Raw genomic sequence first — 19,426 nt, forward strand, 5'->3', positions numbered from 1 at the left:
CGGAAAATTCATTCGATTTAGCCCCCTCAACCCCCACCCTTGCTTACGCAGTGTGTGTTCCAGTTTTGGTTTATCGTTTCCATTTATCATCACGCCTCATTGCCGCCCTTCGTGGAGTTTATCTGCAATGGCTGTAGTTTTGTCACACTTTTTCCATACTAAATTATTCGACATTTTTTGTTCGCTACGGAATTGTATGATAAAAAGCGACATTCTCAATTTTTTATAGGATTAAAAAAATACTGCTGGATTTCATTAGATTTTCTTTTTGCTCGATGCTGATCTTTCGCAGATTTTACATGCCACTGATGAAAAATCTGTTCCATTTCATTTACTAAAGATTTATTTGAAAAGTTTTCACAAACAAAGGTACACTTCGGTACTTACAAAATGTGAATAAATTTGTCGGATTATGACAAATATTTACTAAAATAGTAAAATATCTATGTATTATTTTCCGTATTACATTAATCATAAACCAAAGTTTATTCATTTCTGAAGCTCTACAGATGCTAACAATTAAATTTTAAATAACATTATTCTGAAATAATAATTTGGAACATAATAAATTTTCGTTCATAGATAGACAATACCATGATTATCTCTATTCATACTATTTCCACGCGGAAAACAAGTGAAATTTTCGATTAATTTTATTGTAAATACAGCGCTCATGCTGTAATGATGCTCAATTGTACTACAAAATTAATATCTATAGTTATATTTCAACTTAAATCAAATTTTCAGATACGCCACAATAATGACTGCAAGTTTTAATCATTTTTTGGCATTATTGCGCAGCGCGTGTACCGCGGAAGCACTTTTCACACGGTCTCCATTGTTTCAGTCGTTTCTCGTACGAAGAGAACCACCGGCTACCAATTTATTATATACGTAGCAATCTTACGCCACACATTTCTCGGCGAATTTACATAATTACCATCGGCAAAGCGAAAAAAAGAGGAAAAGGCGGTCGCCCAGTTTATTTACGTGCGCGCGCTTATTCGTCTAATTGAGCCATCCCGTATTACGGGCGTCACGTATACGTTTTATTATTAATGTCGCCGTAAATTCGGACGAAATAAGCCGAGATACGATCAAGCGAGGGGTGCGGGGCGGGGTTCACGGTTTAGGAAACGACGTTTATGACGGGTCATCAGCAAATTCCGACAACAATTAACCGCGGGGGAAGATCGCGGAAGGGAGTCCAGAGTACGTCGCGGTCGATAAGATTCCGCTAATGGGGTGTTTGGCCGGCGAGTTTCAGCTGAAACTGCCTCGCTGAAAATTTGATGTTCAGCGAGCGAAGCGTCGGAATTTCCAACCGGAAGCTGCTCCACCTATGGTGCGGAAAACGAGCCACGAGCCTGAAACGACGATGCAGTCTTAACTCTTAAGTGGCAATTTGGCCTTAACGCAGCATGAATTTTCATTAACAAAAATACACGACATGTTTTTCTCTAAATGGGTTTCCCACAGACCAGCACATTTCTGTTTTCAGTTCGACTTGTCTCAACAGACGACAAACTTTTTACTAAATTTAAAACTCTTCTTGAAAACATTCTCGAAATGGCTATTTTTGTGCTTTTGCACATACCACCTGTACAATATATACCTACATATGTATGAATATGTTACAGTCCAAGTGTACATTTTGTTCTTTCATGAACATACTACATAGATTGTTCATTCACGAACCAATCTAGCCTGTTTTAGTGCACACAAAAGAACAAATTGACAAACGACTTTTTGTTTGTTTGTGCACAAATTACTGGGCATACATAAGTTTAAGCATTCTGAATGGTTTGTCCCATTCTCTATGTATACTTAAACTGGGTTGTAATATTTTTAATATTACAACCCATATAAAAAGCTTCTTCTATTTTCCATATAAAAAGGAAACTTCATATAAAAAGCATAGTTGTAATGTGGTTTCATAAGATTTCCTTTAAAATACTTGCCGTTTTGACAGCTAAAAGTTGTCATGCGACACCTGGTGAATCTATTTGAATATAACTTTTCACTGTTAGCAGTTAAACTAAGACTGTTCATGAACGAACTGAAGTGTACATATATTGTTATATACATAAATAGTTAAATCCATTTATATAATTACATGGATTAATGGTGATTTGCATAATTGTGAAATTCAATTCGATTGTTTTTTATCAAAGTTTGCCAATATATCTGATTTTTATGTTGAAACTGTTCCTCAAAAATTGGCCTATACATACCCATTAATTGCAATTGAAATTTATATTTGTATATTAAGTCCGGGAAGAACGCTATTTGAGGCAACCTCTACTAGCAATATATTCTAAATGAAATTAATACAATTAAATTGAAAATTTGAACATATTAATTACTTAGTAAGTTTTTCTGACGCATTTTGTCTGAACAAGTAGAAATGTGTAGGTATATGTAATCGAATGACCATTTCCTCATTGACAGTGATAGATTATGCACTATAGACGATTTATATAATACAATAACCATATATTTTTTCGTACATATGTACATACATAGTTATGAATAATATTTTGTCCATATTACATTTGACATTGTACTATATTTGATGTATGGATATTATGAGACTGAGAAGTCGGTCGCGTGACGAATCAATTAAAACGGATAACTTTTCTCTAATATGTCGGTGTACTTAATAATATAATATAACCAACGATTGACCGAACGATCGTCAAGATTTATTAATGATAATTGCCCTGTAATATTGGAGCTATTATTGCATAAATCGTTGCGGGTTAGCCTGAGTATTCCTGTGCGGTTTCATCTGGTCAAATTTGGGTTAACGACAAACGCGATTTTAATAATAACGTAAATTTTCAATCGGTCATAATTTGTCGTCTTCGCATTTCCACTGTTTTATTCAAATCGTCATGACGTCGCGTCACGCCATTCACGTCTTAGTGACTCATCGTCGTTTCTATGTCTAACATTTTCGAAATACATGTTTTTTTTTTTGTTTTACGTTCGGGTATAGAAAAACCTTGCTATTGTGGTGTTAGTTAATTTTAGGCAATGATACCATTTTTAATTGACCACTGTTATTTATCCGTACTGTGAGAAAATTATATTGAAAGGCATCAATGCAATCTTCGTTCTCATCGCTGCGCTTTCCCGCGCATATACACATGTATAAATACATATATATATATATATATATATATATATATATATATATATATATATATATATATATATATATATATATATAATTTTTTTTATTTTTTTTTTTTATAATAAAATTAACTATAAATAAAGAGTGCAACACTCATTCTCCAAATATAATATCAAATTATTTTTTCGCCGGTTAAATTTATGACATCTTGATACGGATAACATTGTTTGCAACTCAATTTCTATTTTATGTAAACTGTAACGACCGTTTAATATTGTAATTCAATCTTGTACATGGATTGTATTTTAAATCTATCGTTCGCCTATTGTAATTCAATCTTGTACATGGATTGTATTTTCACATATTTAACCGTTGTAGATGATTCTTTTACAAGTGTAATTTAGCCCAGCTTGTGTTTCTGTTTACAAAACGTTTACTATTGAATTTTCAGTAATTTCTATAAATGTATTCGTATTTAATATTTTTATATTAAACAAAAAGGTAGATGATATATGTACATATGTATGTGTACATGGAAGATAACAGCTAGCAGATAATTCATCACGGTTTTAAACAGCACGAATCGTTAAATAATTAATGGCAACCGAATGAATGAAAAAAAAGTAACGAAAAAATAATTATAGTAACGTTTGTCTTGAGACGTGTTGTGAAGCCACTGCACGATTTGGGCTGTCTTAAATCACGATTTAATATGTTTTTTTATTATTATTTTGAATATATCAGTTGTTATAAAATATTTCGATTCATTATAACGCTCTAAATATAAAATGCATTCAGTTTATGTGTAAAAGGTACGTAATTTACCCACAGTTGATGTTACATTGTTGCAAGAGCCAAGAGTTGCACACGAAGCCAGTCCTTTGAGACTGCTCTATGAATAAAACATTTTATGTGGGCCGTTTTGTAAACTATATATATTTTCCACATTTTACACGTTTTCAATTTTTGCTCGGCAAAGTCGCAACATTGCATCTATGCAAGACCTTAATAGAAAAAAAAATTATCGGTAGAGCACTGAGGTATGACGGTCTTTAATTATGGATCATTGCACTAGGAGCCGAGTCAGAACTGGCTTTCCGTTAATTGGTCGCATCGTCGCCAACTCTCAAAGGATTGTCTCATTGAAAGTTCGTCTGATCCGGGATATTGAAATGCACATATTATCCCTTCCGACTCGGAAACGCCGGTTGCATACAATGCAACGTTGAACTCTCACCCACATATACTGTAACCGTATCTATATGTATGTAATACAACTGCATAGGTTTATTTGCTGTGTCCTGCGGGATGAGAACGTGATACTACTCAACCAAGCTAACCCTTTCGTGCCCTCTCGGTCGACGTTCAGCAACCTAAGGATCTTGTTTATCCGGAGCTGGGGTTGAGCCTCCAATTTGTGCAGACGTGTGTGGGTTTGCACTCCGTGATTTTGCAGGAACCGAATAATTTGTCGCAACCTCTGATGGCTTTCGCTGCATTGTTTGCATGCGAATTCTCTCGACCTAAATTATTCTAGAAATGTTGTTTGTTGTTGTGGTGTAATAAACGATGGATCAAAGATCGGCGTTACAACACCTGTTCGATTTGTGGAATGCGTTGTGCAACGTCTTGACATGCGGGTCAAAACATTTTTATGAGAATTTTCGCCATTTTTATTGTCTACGACTACACTACATTGCTTCAAAGTTACCCTACTTGTTAATCATTATGTATTTTTGCGGTGCTTATCAAAACGTTTTGTTAATTAAATGTATGACATATTTAGTTCATTGCACGAACTCGGAATCATTCGGTTCATAGAACAAAATCCTAATCACAGTTACTGCTTTATTTGTACTTTCCATATCATTAACATATTGGACCACGAAATAGCCCGCGGCCAAATGATAATAAACGTTTCGTGCGTATTTTTAAGTATCGCAATGCACGGAAACGTTTGTCACGCGAGCCACAGTTCAAGGAGTCCTGTTCCTCTTATGGCTTTCTTCGTCTCGATGAACGATCCCCATTTCCATTAGTGCTGACGCGCCCCTGGCCGCTCTCCAGCGGTCGTCTTGACTGCCGCATATTGTAATCGTCTTTCATGCTCAGTAAATAAGGACCCATCCTACTTTTACTATCATCTATACGGGAATACGTTATTTTTGCTCTTTGGTATTATTAATAAGAAACGTTGCTTGCCTATCGAAGTACGGTTTCCCGCACTCCGTTCTCTAGTTATTATTGTAATGCGCACTCTTTCGGGCTACTTTGTCAACGCGTTTGATGTTTCGCCAGCGCTTCTTCCATATTTAGTATTTATTTTTTCTTACCTCTTCTCCTTTCTCGAATACTTCTTGCCCTCTCCACATGTCCCACACAGGTCGCTCTTTGCGTTCCCATTTTTATTTTTCCCCGTCAGGATGGAAATTTATTACAATTTTTCCTTCGTTGGCATAGAACGCTTTGTACGCAACCATTATTGATATGAATATTGTGCGACGTTTCAGTGTCATTGTTTATGACTTTTATATTGAAAATATTTACATATTCGTAACTCACTTTTACCCACAACGTAGCCATGGCTGAAGAGCATTGTACGTGAAAATTGAATCGAGAAGTTCAATTTCCAAAAAATCTTAGGATTTATTTTTTGAATATTTAAACCTAATTTGGACCAAATTAGCCAAAGACATTTAGACAACCGATATCCAGCAAATTAACAAACAAAACTGTGCACATTAGCTGTTATGTAAGTAGGTTTAAGTGACCACCTTCCACTACTGCAGGAATAATACCATTTAATCTCTTGAACCAATTTGATAAATTTAGATCAGTGAGTGCCAACCTTTTTTATGCCATTTCTATGACATATTTGCCAACTATTTCTAGATTTTTTTTTGAGAAAACTGATATAACTAGTTTCAGTTAATTCTCTCCCATAGTATATTTTTTCCCGATTTAATTACGAGACGAAAAATATAACTAGCTGTAAGCGTAAGATTTTTGCTGACATTTCGTGCAGATGACAATGAATTTATTGTTGATATTTTACGTCGATCGTTATTACTAAAGGACGGCTACTCATAGTTGCAATTGTCACAAAAAAGGGGCTCTATTGTTAATTTCTAAAAAAAAGCATGCTTTTTTGCTCTCTTACTTTGAACACTAATGGAACGATTTTCTGTTATTTGCAATTGCACCGAACCTTAGCCTTAATCTAGTGATGACATTTGCTCTAGTGTTACCATTTGTTGTTAGTGCTAGTGTTGCCATTGAACACTAATTTAGAGTAATATTTTGATGCCAGTCGCGGAATTTGGTTCTAAAATTTCGTCACAACAATTTGAAGTTTCGCTATGTTGGCTGTTGATTTTGAATTTGTCTGAACCTTTTTTATTGATTGAGCAACTATTAATTGACTCATATTTTTTCTAAATGAAACTATTTACATACTTACGTACATATGTAATATATTCACTGATTTAATTTGACGCGTAATATCCAACGTTGCTCAGACTTACGTAGCTGGTAGCTACTAAGTCTGTTTTCACAACACTCGGATCGTCTTTCTGAGTACTCTCAAGAAGGGTTTTGAGTGATTTACTTTACTAAAACAGCCGAGTCCACTAATTAAGTAACATTTACTCTGGTCAGAAAGTGGGCTAAACACACATCGGCAAACCGACCAGTCAATTTCGCATGCACCGCGACAAAGCGGTTGAAGTCAAACAGAACAGTGGTTCAACGTCGAAATGGCCAAGTTTTAAGTGGTGACCCCACCCCCAAATCGAACACGCGCCCAACCAAACCGGTTGGTTGCACCAAACCGGCTTCAACCTTAATCCGAAACTTGCAAATTACACCATCGAACGTGACGCACCCCTCTCAACCCTTCCCAGTGTTTGTTTGCGAGAGTGAGAGAGAGACTCCGGCGCGATAATGCATCCTTGAGGGAGTTGGCGGATGAGACGTCCTCGATGAGAATCGCGTCGGAATTAACATTTTAATCTGACCAATTTGACGGAGTGTGGTTGTTTGTCTTGGTGGAACATCGCATTCTGAAATCCCTCGATCCTTCTTCCAAGGACGACCGAAATCCGTGTCGAATGCACGAAGGATCAAACAAATTTCGCACGCCGCCTGAATAGCCGATGAGTTCTAGTCGAACTTTTGTTTTTGTCTTGCGAATTTAGCTCGATTTGTTGCTGACAGAGAGGTATTGAGAGTGATGTATGACAACTTTATATCTATTCGATCTACGAATCTAAAGTATGGTCAATTAATAATTAATCAAAAGTCGAACAAATCCCATCTAGATTTATAATTTAAAATATCGTCGGCTTACTGACAGAAAGCGTCAAGTCAAAAATTGGAAAGTTTCGAATTTTGAATTGAATTTGTAAAGTCAAAAAATGGATAATGATTTAGGTCACAAAATAGAGGGCCAATCGATTTTCTCAAAACAAGAATTTTTGTCTAGATGCTTTTTGCCAAGATCTTATCGACAATATGTATATACTACATATGTATGTATATGGTATTATAAGGTATCGTATACCTAGGTACAAAATAACAATTTTCCTAATAGACTTAATACATTTTCTAAGGTTATTTGTGTTCAATTGATTTTAAACTTTTTTTTTTTAATTTCACTAATTATTATAAAAAAATAAAACAGATTCTTATTAAAAATTAAAAAAGTTGCGGCATATCCGGATTTTCACCCCCCTGTGAATTAATTAATACGCAAGTTCGATTCATCAATATTATTTTATTTTGCTAATATTTTGTTTTATTGTTTCAGGTGAAGATCTCAATAGACGTAAACGTTCTTCGTGTAAATTCGACTTCAAATGTTCCAATATGATATTCAAATCAAAATTATTTTACATCGTTGGTAAGTTATACACTTATAGAATATAAATAAAGTAAATATTACTTTTTTACATTCTTAGTTGCGCCAACTGTATTTTGTTACAACAAATTTGTACGTTTAAAATGTTGGTCTCGTCTAAGGATTGTTTTACAAACGACTCTCGTATTAAATGTTTTAAATTTAATTACGCTCTTTTCTACAGAGTATATACGTCACAGTACTTTACCATACATACGTTTTCCTCTTTATACGCCCCTGCTTGGTATAAATTTGAATTTTATCTCTCTCTCTTCCTTTTTTTGAACATCCGCCATGTTACCCCATTAGCCCGTACTTTGATACGTATGCGACAAAATAAAAAAGTCGCCGGTTCGGTTCGTTCGCACTGCCTCAGGGATGGTGCGGTTTCTCTCCACTCCACGATGCTAGAGACCTTTGTCCTTCGTCCGGAATGAGAGATCGTGTAACGATAATGGCAGTCGGTCGTTAACGTAAATTTAATCAGAAGTATCGTCAGCCTCCAAACTCCAGCTTTCGGGAAGATGTCTCAGGATCGAGACTTTCGTGTAGAGGGGAGCAATAAAAAGGTTTACTGTTTCTGAATACGAATGCCTACTGATTAGGAATGGGACTGATGTCTCCGCAACTTTCGACGAATCCTTGCGTACTTTATTGGTTTGCCGCCATTGGCCAACAAATTACTGGGATACTTGTGTGCTTGTATGTATATGTATATTTAGTGTTGCGGTCACCGTATACCTTTTGCTTTGTCGATCTAATGTAAGTGCGGTTACCAGGTGCGGCTATCCAGTGGTGTGGAAAATCGAATTAAAAATTGTTTTAATTAATTTCTTCTCTCGCCTCTGGTCGGGGACAGCTTGAAAACGTCATAACGTCACTCTTAACCGGGTGGTGTTCTTTTTATATTGTCTTTTTTCTTCGCCGACGATATCTAGCGCCCCACAGTCGTCCCCTTCTTTTTGTTGTCTTTCTTGGGTCTACTTTAATTTTTCATCTTCCTTTTGTTTTTTTCGGTCTCAACCCCGTTCGCCTCATAACGCCTTAATTAATATACTTTTCTCACTACAGCCGAGCTTATTCGAGACCCGACCGTGCAAATTGTCCTACGAAAGGTCTTTTTGTTAGCTCTTTTTTCGTTTTATTTTACTTCATTTTATTTTAACTCGGCGACAGCTTACTGTCAGATTTAAACACTTGATACAATACTGATTAACAACCTGCCGCGTTAAACTTATGCCGATAGCATTATATAATTATATTCTTGAGTCATTTCAGTTCAACAAATTGAATTCGATTACATTTTGATAGGCGTAAAATTAAGTTTTATCATGACATTTTCATTTATTTTTTTAACATTTCCAATATTGCATAAACTGATTTTTTTTTATTTTCAAATTAAAAGATTCTATTCTCAATGATTAATTGAAAATTTCTTTACGTATTCATACTTGCTTTTGGTTTTTTATTTATTTTATTTTCTTTTGCAAACTGATCTAAATCTAAACAAATCTACGTTGGCGATTACAGTTTCATTTCTCAAAGCGTCATATTTTAAACAAACTTTTCATTATTTGTCTTTGTTGGTTCAAAGTCGTAGCATTTCATAAATATGCAACGGCCACTTATCGCTTAAACGAAACAAGCGGTTAAGTTCTCCCATTTGCATGTAAATAATAATGGCGAATTTATCGCGCGGAACAAATTGTCTTCGAGGAAGTATTCTTACACTGTCGAATTTCATATTCCTCTTTGTCGATGACTTACTTTATCTCGTCTTGTTAAAATATATTTACATTCAGTCCACACCTGTCGACACTTTTAATTCACGATGGCGACAAGACGAAAAATGTATTAAAATTAAGGAAAATCTTTTCACTTTCGCCTCTTAATTTACAATTTTCGTCTTTTTTTCCCCTCCGCCGAGAGACACTCGCTCGTCCTTCATCTTTGCGGCCGACAAAAGCTGCGAAATATTATGGTAATAAAAAATGCGGGTCGGGAAGTGAGGTGGGTGGGTGGGTGGAGGATCTTGAAAGGTAGACTTGGTTCCCCCTCAGCGCGTTTTAATTGTTTAAGTAAAATGGTAATGTTTTAGTCTTGTAAGTCGGTCGACTTCTCCCTCTGCCTCTCCCTCCTCCTCGGAGTACCAGTAATGAGGTCCGCTCATAAAAGCGGTTATTCTTGTGGCGAACTACACTTTTTCTCTCCGTGGAAACTAAAGCCGTCGAGGTAATTAAGACCCCGGCGAGGCTGTTTAGTAATTTATCACCATCCTTGCACGTCTCTTAATTAGAGACTTTCGGTGGATTGACTCCAGAATTCCTTTACACGCACACAAGAATGCGTGGAACTAAAAGTTCTAATTATTATCATCTCTCGTGTGTATTAGTATATACATACGTACATATACGCACGTACTAGAAATTCCAGCATTTTTTAAATATGAAATCCTTCGTAAAAGTATTACATATTGATTTGACATTTGACTGTTCTATAAACGACTTTAAAACATAGGTATAATAATATTTGTATTGAACGATTTTGACAATTCACTGTAACTGATGGTTACATAAAAGCGGTTTGAAGCCACGATAAGAGGCCAACATTTCTCATGTTGTTGCTATCCACTCTAACTTGTTTATTTTAAAATAAGGAAAATTCACATACGTCTACTTCCGAGCATGTTTTCGTTGACAGAATTCAAATTTTACTTATTCAATATTGTACACACCAATGACTAGACTAGACAATATGTCCGAACATCAATCAAAATATAATAATATTTTTACAAAAGCTGTATGTATTCATACATATGTACATACATTGAATCTCGACAGAATATGAATCTTTTTATCACATCATGGAAATACATATTTTTGTGAGGATAATTTTTAAGTTATTTCATCATTATCATCATCTACATCCACTCTACTACTGGGTGAAGGCCTCTCCATCACGCTTTCAGTCATCTCTGTTTTGCAACTGTCATCCATCTCACCCCACACACATTTTCCTAATTTCGTGTAACCATCGTCATTGCAGCCTTTCTTTCACTTTTTACAAGTCTATTCTATGTGTTTACATTATCTCTGGTACCATTCTAGCACTTGTTCTGTGCATCTTTCGTCCATTAATCAAGCTACATATCTCGCCCATTGCCATTTCAATCTCTTCACTCCAACTTAGTACCTTAGTAACCTACATACATATGTATGTATAAACATAGTTTGAGAGCCTTTCTTTAGTAAGTATTTGTGTTATGAATGACATTTTTGTGTAATACCTGGTGTATTGATTTTCGCTTTTTTAAAATGAAAAATTGAATGTTGAAGCTTACAAGTAGATTGGATAGGTGCAAGGCGATGGAAAATACGAGGCTTACTTTATTACACCGTTGATAGGTTAGGAATCGAGAGCTTAGTAGTAATAGAAAAAATAATAGGGGAAAATCCCATGTACATATGTATGTATGTGCTGTTGAAATCAAATCGATTCTTAAATTAGTCCACTGAAATTTATTTTGAATTTGTCCGTATTTACAAAAATTCTTTTACCACAAACATACATACATATGTATGTAAATTATGAAATAGGACTTTTTCGTGTTCGTGTCGCATAGCTTAACCGAAATTTGTCATACTTCACAGACTATCAAAGGCAGTTTAAATCTTAATATTCTGTATTAACATGTCTCGATTGTTATCGTGCGTTATTTATGCTACCGTCGGATATCCGTCGACCGGATAAAAATTTCGGCGTATACATTTTTAACTACACTTTTTTTGCACGATAGGTGGTAGGAAGGGGGGGGGGTCTATTATTTATGTTTTCCAATATATCAGCGAACTGTCACATCGCGGTATAGCCATCGCAGAGTGACGCCATAGCCGCGGTTTAACATCTTAGACTAAGCTGTTTAACGTATCTGTACGTAGTAGGTACGACCATTTGATTTACGGTCGTTTCCTGTGTCCGGTTTGTTAATTAAAACAATACACCGTACGCCGGTTTCGCTAATAATAATTGCGCGCGTATATTTTTTCCGTGTCCGTTTTCGCGTCCAACGCGTATATGCGTAATACGTGTAGGCTGTGGGGTCGCGTGACGCGTTCAACCCTTTATTTTACAACGGCCAATTATGCGCTCGAATCGAATTTGATTTGGACCAGGCGCGCATTATCAACGCGCGGTCGAAATTCGAATAATTTCGCGATTTTAGTGCGCGGTTTTTGGACTGAAAGTCAATTTATTTGTAAACGTACAGGGTGCTGCCGTGCGGAAAAACGTTGTGGTTGGGCGACCTGTCGCCATTTTCAGCATCCGCAGTGGAACCCGCTTTTAAAATCAACGATTCACATATTTTTGTAATCCTGCTCCTGTATACCTAGAATGTATGTACATATATGTACAGTTTTACATTGTTTGAAAAACTTACTTATCGTTGAGATCTGCTTATTAAATTGACTGATTAGATTTAATTTCGTATTGAAAGAACCTCACTCAAGTATTTCATAAAAAATTACTCTTGTACATACATATAGTCTATTAAAATATTTAAAATTTGTAATACATTGTATGTAGTTTGTTGTTCGAAAAACTTGAATCTGCTTGAATTTTATGACTGTTTACATAGATTTTATATCGTATAGAACCTCACTGAAGTATTTCATATAAAATTTTACATATAAATTATATTAATGCATATAACATTTGTATGTAATATGTATGTAGTTTGGTGTTCGAAAAACTTGGGTAATGCTTGTATCTGCTTATTTAATTGACTGATTAGATTTTATTTCGTATAGAACCCAACTCACATATTTAATATCGAATCTTACTTATCGAAGCATATATGTACACATTATATAACGTCTATTAACAAATTTACTTTTTTTTTTTTTGTTTGTTTATTGTATACTTTTTGGCGTAGTCGATTCTCGACAGGTTTGCTTATGTGATCATAAATAAAATAATTACACGACAAAATAAGAATATAATACGAAATGAATATTTCTAAGATACGAAACAAAAATATAGAAATATAATATGAAATAAAACGAGTCGGATGTATTGAGAGTTGTATACCTTTTTAATTTTTGAGTTTATAATTCACCTACAAATTTAAGCGAATGTAAAAATTTGTTGAAAATGAATGCGTGTTAAATAAAATTATATTCAGTTTAAAAAATGTAAAATACAAATATGTTATTATTCAATTTTAAAATATTTTTGAAAATTCGTAAAATAAATCAATCCATGAAATAATTTAATGTACAATGTTTCGAAACCTAATCCGTATGTTTAGAATCAAATACTTGATGTTATATCTATGTATGTAGGTTCGGTTAATTAATAAATTTAATTCCACTAAGCTAAGATTTTAAACTGTAGTAATTACATACATCAATGATTACATGTACATATGTGTTTCCAGTACGGAATTTTGCGAATTCATAACGGTCACCGACTACAATACTCCCTTTAGAATTCAAACAACGTACAACGGCATAGTATCTTCCAGAATATTGTATGTACATGACAGTGGGTATATGTATATGTACCTATATAATACAATATTTGGGGCAAGCTGAGTTTTGCGAGCTAAATCCGACGAGATTCGTCTTTCAAGCGGGACACAAGTGCATTTGCATTAGCCCCGCGGCACAATGCACGATTGTGTGACGTATTCGTCCGTGACATCGCGTGGCACGCATCGTGTCGTGTCACGCGCGACGTGACCCCGCAAAATTCGGATTATTATACATATATATTTATATACCCAGCAAGTTTATTGTGCGCCATTCCCCGCGTTGAATATCGCATAAATGGCAAATGAATTACAACCGCGATCCTGCAGCCGTGAGTATAAAATAAGAATATTTCATACGTGTCGTGGTTAGGTTAGGTTTTCGGTACAATTTCACAGCCATAATACGACTCACCGTCTATATTACATACCACGTCCTTAGACCGCAATGGTTATAACCAGGGCTGTTGAACTGACTCCGAATCCAATTTTAAAAATATTAAATAAATAAATTCGAATTGCGTTAATTTTCGATTATCCTTCTAGTGAAATACGTTGGTTAGAAAACAGGACAGTTTTTTTTTTTAATAAAATAGTGAGAGTGAAAGAAATTAACTGTTGTGGAACCGTTGAAACGGTCACTCCATCAAATTTGCAAAATAATCCTATCCACTATGTCAACAGTATTTGAATATGATTTCAAAATTTATAATCTACAAGTTTAATACTATAGATGTCGCCCAAGGGCAGCCCGTAATGATATCATAGGGAGATATTAATTTATTAAAAAAAATCTTAGTAATTGAATATTCAAAGTTAATCTTAGTTAGTAAGTCAACATTCAGATATAATTTTAAGTAAAATGAAACGTAAAGGAGGTTTGTAAAAATATAGAGTTCGAATTTTCGCAAGATCACAAAACTTGATCTATTGTTACTACGTACGTACATAAATAAGTCGCTCAAAATTTTAACGCCATTAATTCAGCCAAAAAGCCGCTACTACATACATAACTTCCACAGCCCCAATTATAACTCCACTGTTTGACTAAGTTAATGCAGTTTTGTACCTGTTTTAATATTCTATCTGAAGATGTTGGTGACATGGCGATGCTATAATCTTTAATTTTAAATCAAAAATCATACATTGAAGTATCGACCGGCAAAACACTAGTAGAAAATAAAATTTGACTTACAAATGAAACAGTTAAAAAAGGCAAAAATTGAAAAAAATCTTATGTGTTCCCCTAATATATAATATTTCAATTTCTAAATCGCTGCCCCAAACAATTATATACGTAAGTCTTGTAAACTTACCTTATTCGTGCTCCAAATATGTGACGTATCGAGTGATTTGTATAATTGAAATAGAGCCGGCTATTACCGTTCATGGACATAGATAGTTTTGCTCCGATTGTTCGACGTGTAGTCTCGGCTTTTCTAATCTTTCGTCAAGATACAATTCTGTAAATTATTTGTCGGGCTGTCATCGTTGTGCTATTTATCGATGTACTTACTAAAATATTTGCGTGACAGGATACAGTAAGTCTGTCGGGTTTGTTATGTTGGGTCGATTTTCAGTACATTACGTTCGCGACTTTTGATTACAGGGACATTCGAAGGTCTACCCTCGTTACTGGAAAAAATATATAAAAATAAATCTTGTATTAGGATGTGATAATATTTTGCGTTTTTTTGTGTGTTTTTGACAACGAAAAGAAACAAAGGTCTTCAAGTTCTTTTGCGTTCTATTGTATGTTCGTTCACTTATGTAGCTTAAACCGAATTTAAAATACTGTACCAAACTCTGTATCTTCAATGTACCTATTACTAATAAATGTCGTAAAAATATGTATCATACAAAAATACTCATGAACTATTTATTATACAGGCGGACCTCAACTTTCGCACACAATTGGTTCCTGAAAATGTGTGCGAAAGTTAAATGTTCGAAAGTTGAGGGATGTAAAAAAAAAAGCAAAAAATGTATGTATTAAATAAAAATTATTTATATATGTACATTAAAAAGTAAAGTAAATACATAAAATAAAAAGCAAAAAAGCAAAAGCAGAAAAACACGATAAAATAAAAAATAAAAACAAAAGAAAAATAATACGTAAATAAAATACTCAAATCCTATTCTTAGTTTTACATTCTGCAAAAGAAAAATAGTAAAAAAAATATCACAGCGACGCCCAAATGGAAGAGAGTAGATTAAGATTTCACACATACATCGCATTCAAATTAAGAGAATAATGATGAGCGCAGGCTGCCAGATACATATGTTAAAATAACATCCGATAATCTACACTCACTTAGGTGGAAAAGATCGCATTCAGGCACGGCAAATTATAATCTCGTAATGAACTTGTCAAGAGTTAGTTGAATATGACATTTTTTTTTTCTTCATAGAGAGTTCTGTAACAGACAGTACTCTTATGAATAGCCCTACGTACTTGAGATATTCGTTCTCCATTGGGATCACAGTCTTCCATAATGTTCAAAAACTTTTCGAGACGCGTAAAAGCTTCGTTCATATTTTTTATAGTTAAGGTATTAATGATTTCTTCTGGTTCTTCTTCCTCACTTTCAATATGTATATCATTCTCGTTCTCTTGCCGGTCCATTAGAAATTCATTGGTCATGGGTTCAGAATGAGATTCAATCATCTCATTAATATCTTCAATGTTAACATCTAGGTTAAGTTCGTTCATTAAGAGGACTATTTCAAGTGTGATAGTTTCTGGAGTTTCATCAAAATTTATATCACCCATCATTTGTGGGCATAGTTTTCTCCATGAACCTTTCATTGTTGACTCTTTTATTTCAGCCCACGCGTCTCCAATATTGTTTATTGCGTTCCATATGTTATAATTCCTCCAGAAATCTTTTAATGTGGGCCCACCTTCCATGTCAGTTGTCTTGATGGCCTGATTCATTATCGACCTCATATAATATCGTTTAAACGTAGCTATCACTGTTTGGTCCATGGGTTGTATGAGACACGTAGTATTGGGGGGAAGAAACACAACATTGATTTCTGGATATAAATTTTGTAGAGATTTTGGGGGTCCTGTAGCATTATCTAAGATTAATAATATTTGAAATGGTAAATTATTAACTTCACAATATTGCTTTACTGCTGGTACGAAATGTGAAGTGAACCAATCTTTAAATATTAAAGCAGTAACCCAGGCTTTTTTATTTGATTTCCAAATGACTGGAAACAATTTTTTATCTTTCCCTTTCAATGCTCTAGGATTTTCTGCTTGATAAATTAACATTGGCATCAATTTTAAATCACCAGCTAAATTTCCACCAAGAAGCAATCGGTTTTTAGAAGGTTTATGACCAGGGGCAACTGATTCTTCCTTTGATAAGAATGTACGATTAGGCATCTGCTTCCAAAATAAACCAGTCTCATCTACATTAAATATTTGACTAGAGGAATATTCACCATCTTCAATAATTTTGGACAATGAACAAAAAAAGTCTTTTGCAGCATCTTCATCCGCATCAGCTGATTCTCCAGTGAATTTAATATTGTGTAAAGAATATCTTGTTTTAAAATTTGAAAACCAGCCGTGACTTGCATGAAACACCGTGTTAGAATCTTCTTTTAGTCTATCCTTCCAATCCTTATGCAAACTAAGAGCTCTAGCTTGAATTGTTGAAGTTTTTTGATTTTGGTCACTTATTCAATAAGACAAAGATTTCTCCATTTCATCCATCATTATGCCGTGCAGGATGTAACACTTTTCACAGTACGGGCTCGTTCATACGCATTTCATAGTGCGACAGGGAATGGAGGAGAGGGAAACAATTGCACGCAAACAAACATTTTTGCATTATCACCAAAAAAAAAAAAAAACGATTTTTTAAAAATGTGCGAAATAGCGAATTGTGCGAAAGTCGAATGTGCGAAAGTTGAGGTCCGCCTGTACAAAGATTTAATTATACATTTTAATTACGCTTACCAACACATTTGACAGTTTCTATGTACACGATTGTGCAGTATAATTTATTTTTAGTCTTCCACATTTTTGCGAGTGTTTATCTATATACATGAAATATGGAGCTGTAGATATGTAGTTGAAATTAAATCAGTCATTAGTGCATTTGGAAATAAATCAATAAAATTTTTGCATTACATTAACGTCCATTGTACATGAAAAACAAATTCAAAGCACAGTTTATATTTCAAATGTGTTGCGTGAATACGATTAATTACATTTTCATGCAAATATTTTTCATCTTCGCCGACTTTTAAAAGGGCATTGCCCAAGGGTCTGATACAAACATCAATTAATTTTTTTCGAAGTTCTTTTTTTTTACTTTTTAATTTATAAAGTAATTATTTCCAACCCTTAAACAGCATGCAATCAGTGTAAAATTTACAAAAAAACTGTGATTTTTATGCGGCCATAATATAAACATTTTAATTAACTTTTTTATTCGAGCTAAATACGAGTTCGTACACATTGTAAATTTGGTCTTATTTGTTATCAAAATAAGTAGATACTGAAAAAATAAGTGGATAGGTATACGCGGGCGATTTTGTTTATTCATTCACGCTATCTTGTATGGTTTTTCTTTATAGCTCAAGGCTTAATACCCGTAATGGCATTATAAATAGTGTCGCATCGGAGCATCTTAATGCGTTTTAATACTCAAGAGTGCGGGTATTGCGCAATATTCCAGGTAAATTGACCGTAGTACGACGACCAGCTGCACAACGCTCATATTTTACATGCAAATGAGTCCTGAATTCTTCTATAGGTACATACATAAGTAGAACGTGTAAATTTTCCGCTTTTCTATTGTGACGTCACTGATGAAAAAAGTTCACCCAAAATACCAATTAATACACATCAAACGTACAAATGCGTTCCATTTTCCGATCTTTATCTAGCGATTTTTAATTAATACCGCAAGTCTAAATATGTATAATTCAGCTGGACGATTCGTGTTTGTATTTATTTTATTCGGATTTTAATTGACCGCATTTGGGGATATCACGCTGGCTTTTCACATTTGTCTCCGCGTTCCGTTTAACCTGCGGTTCCGTTTAACCCCCCCGGTTATTTGAAGAATCAATGCGTTCATTAGTTAAAATCTCGCGCGTGCTTTTAACCCATTGCGTGCCGAGCGTTATTCATCAAACCGATGTATCGTTTATTAACCCGCCCGATGGTTTTAAAATCCGATTAATAGTTGATGTGCCATAATAAATAATATCGCTCGCGTTTGATTTATTGTTTCGATATCGCACAATTCTCTACCTTGCAATAATGGCCCTTAGTGATCACACATGCCAAACAGCATTTTTGCATGCAAATCGATTGACTATACATACATACATATATCAACAAATGAATTCAATTTTAATAAATAAATTGAAGAACCTAAAAATAGATAGTATATATGTATGTACTATAGGTATAGTATCTATTATATGAGAATTTATAGCCTTGATTCGTTTTTAAAATTCGCTGAAAAATGATTAAATCCGATATTAAATACAACGTAAACGAGCTCAAATTATTTTTTCGCATTAACGTGAAAAATGTAGCCAAAAGATTCTGTCATATTAATTTGGGTTCTTTTTTTTTACCGCTTCGGAAGCGCAATTTTTAACGTCTGTTAACGCGGCTTATTGCTATGGTTTATTTAATGTTTCGATGATTAATACACTTTCCGTCAAATTTGACGGCTAAAACCTTTTTTTTCTTCAATTAAATATTAGGTGAAAGTTTAGCTCACATACATTTATTACACGGTTTGGTCGCAATGTTTGTTTAAAAAGAACCATACCAACTCTAATTAGGGATCAAGTTACTTGTGACACAGAAAATACTAAT

General features: G+C 34.5%; 2 protein-coding genes across 3 annotated transcripts in view; one reads left to right on the forward strand and one right to left on the reverse strand.

Annotated features, from left to right (window-relative positions):
• The window catches only part of LOC143911007 (uncharacterized), a 901,246-nt gene that overhangs the window by 809,752 nt on the left and 72,068 nt on the right, over positions 1 to 19,426 (reverse strand). The window lies entirely within an intron of this gene.
• Positions 1 to 19,426, forward strand: part of ed (hemicentin protein echinoid) — a 166,127-nt gene that overhangs the window by 93,749 nt on the left and 52,952 nt on the right. The window contains exon 2 of one of the 2 annotated variants that reach the window (XM_077430124.1): positions 7,947 to 8,039. The exons of the other annotated variant lie outside the window; for it this stretch is intronic. Within the exon in view, the coding sequence (XP_077286250.1) occupies positions 8,006 to 8,039 (34 nt within the window). The 5' untranslated portion in view covers positions 7,947 to 8,005. The remainder of the gene's footprint in view (positions 1 to 7,946; positions 8,040 to 19,426) is intronic. 2 annotated transcript variants of the gene reach the window in all.

This window comes from Arctopsyche grandis, chromosome 4, assembly GCF_051622035.1.
Source record: "Arctopsyche grandis isolate Sample6627 chromosome 4, ASM5162203v2, whole genome shotgun sequence".
NCBI classification, from domain to species: domain Eukaryota; kingdom Metazoa; phylum Arthropoda; class Insecta; order Trichoptera; family Hydropsychidae; genus Arctopsyche; species Arctopsyche grandis.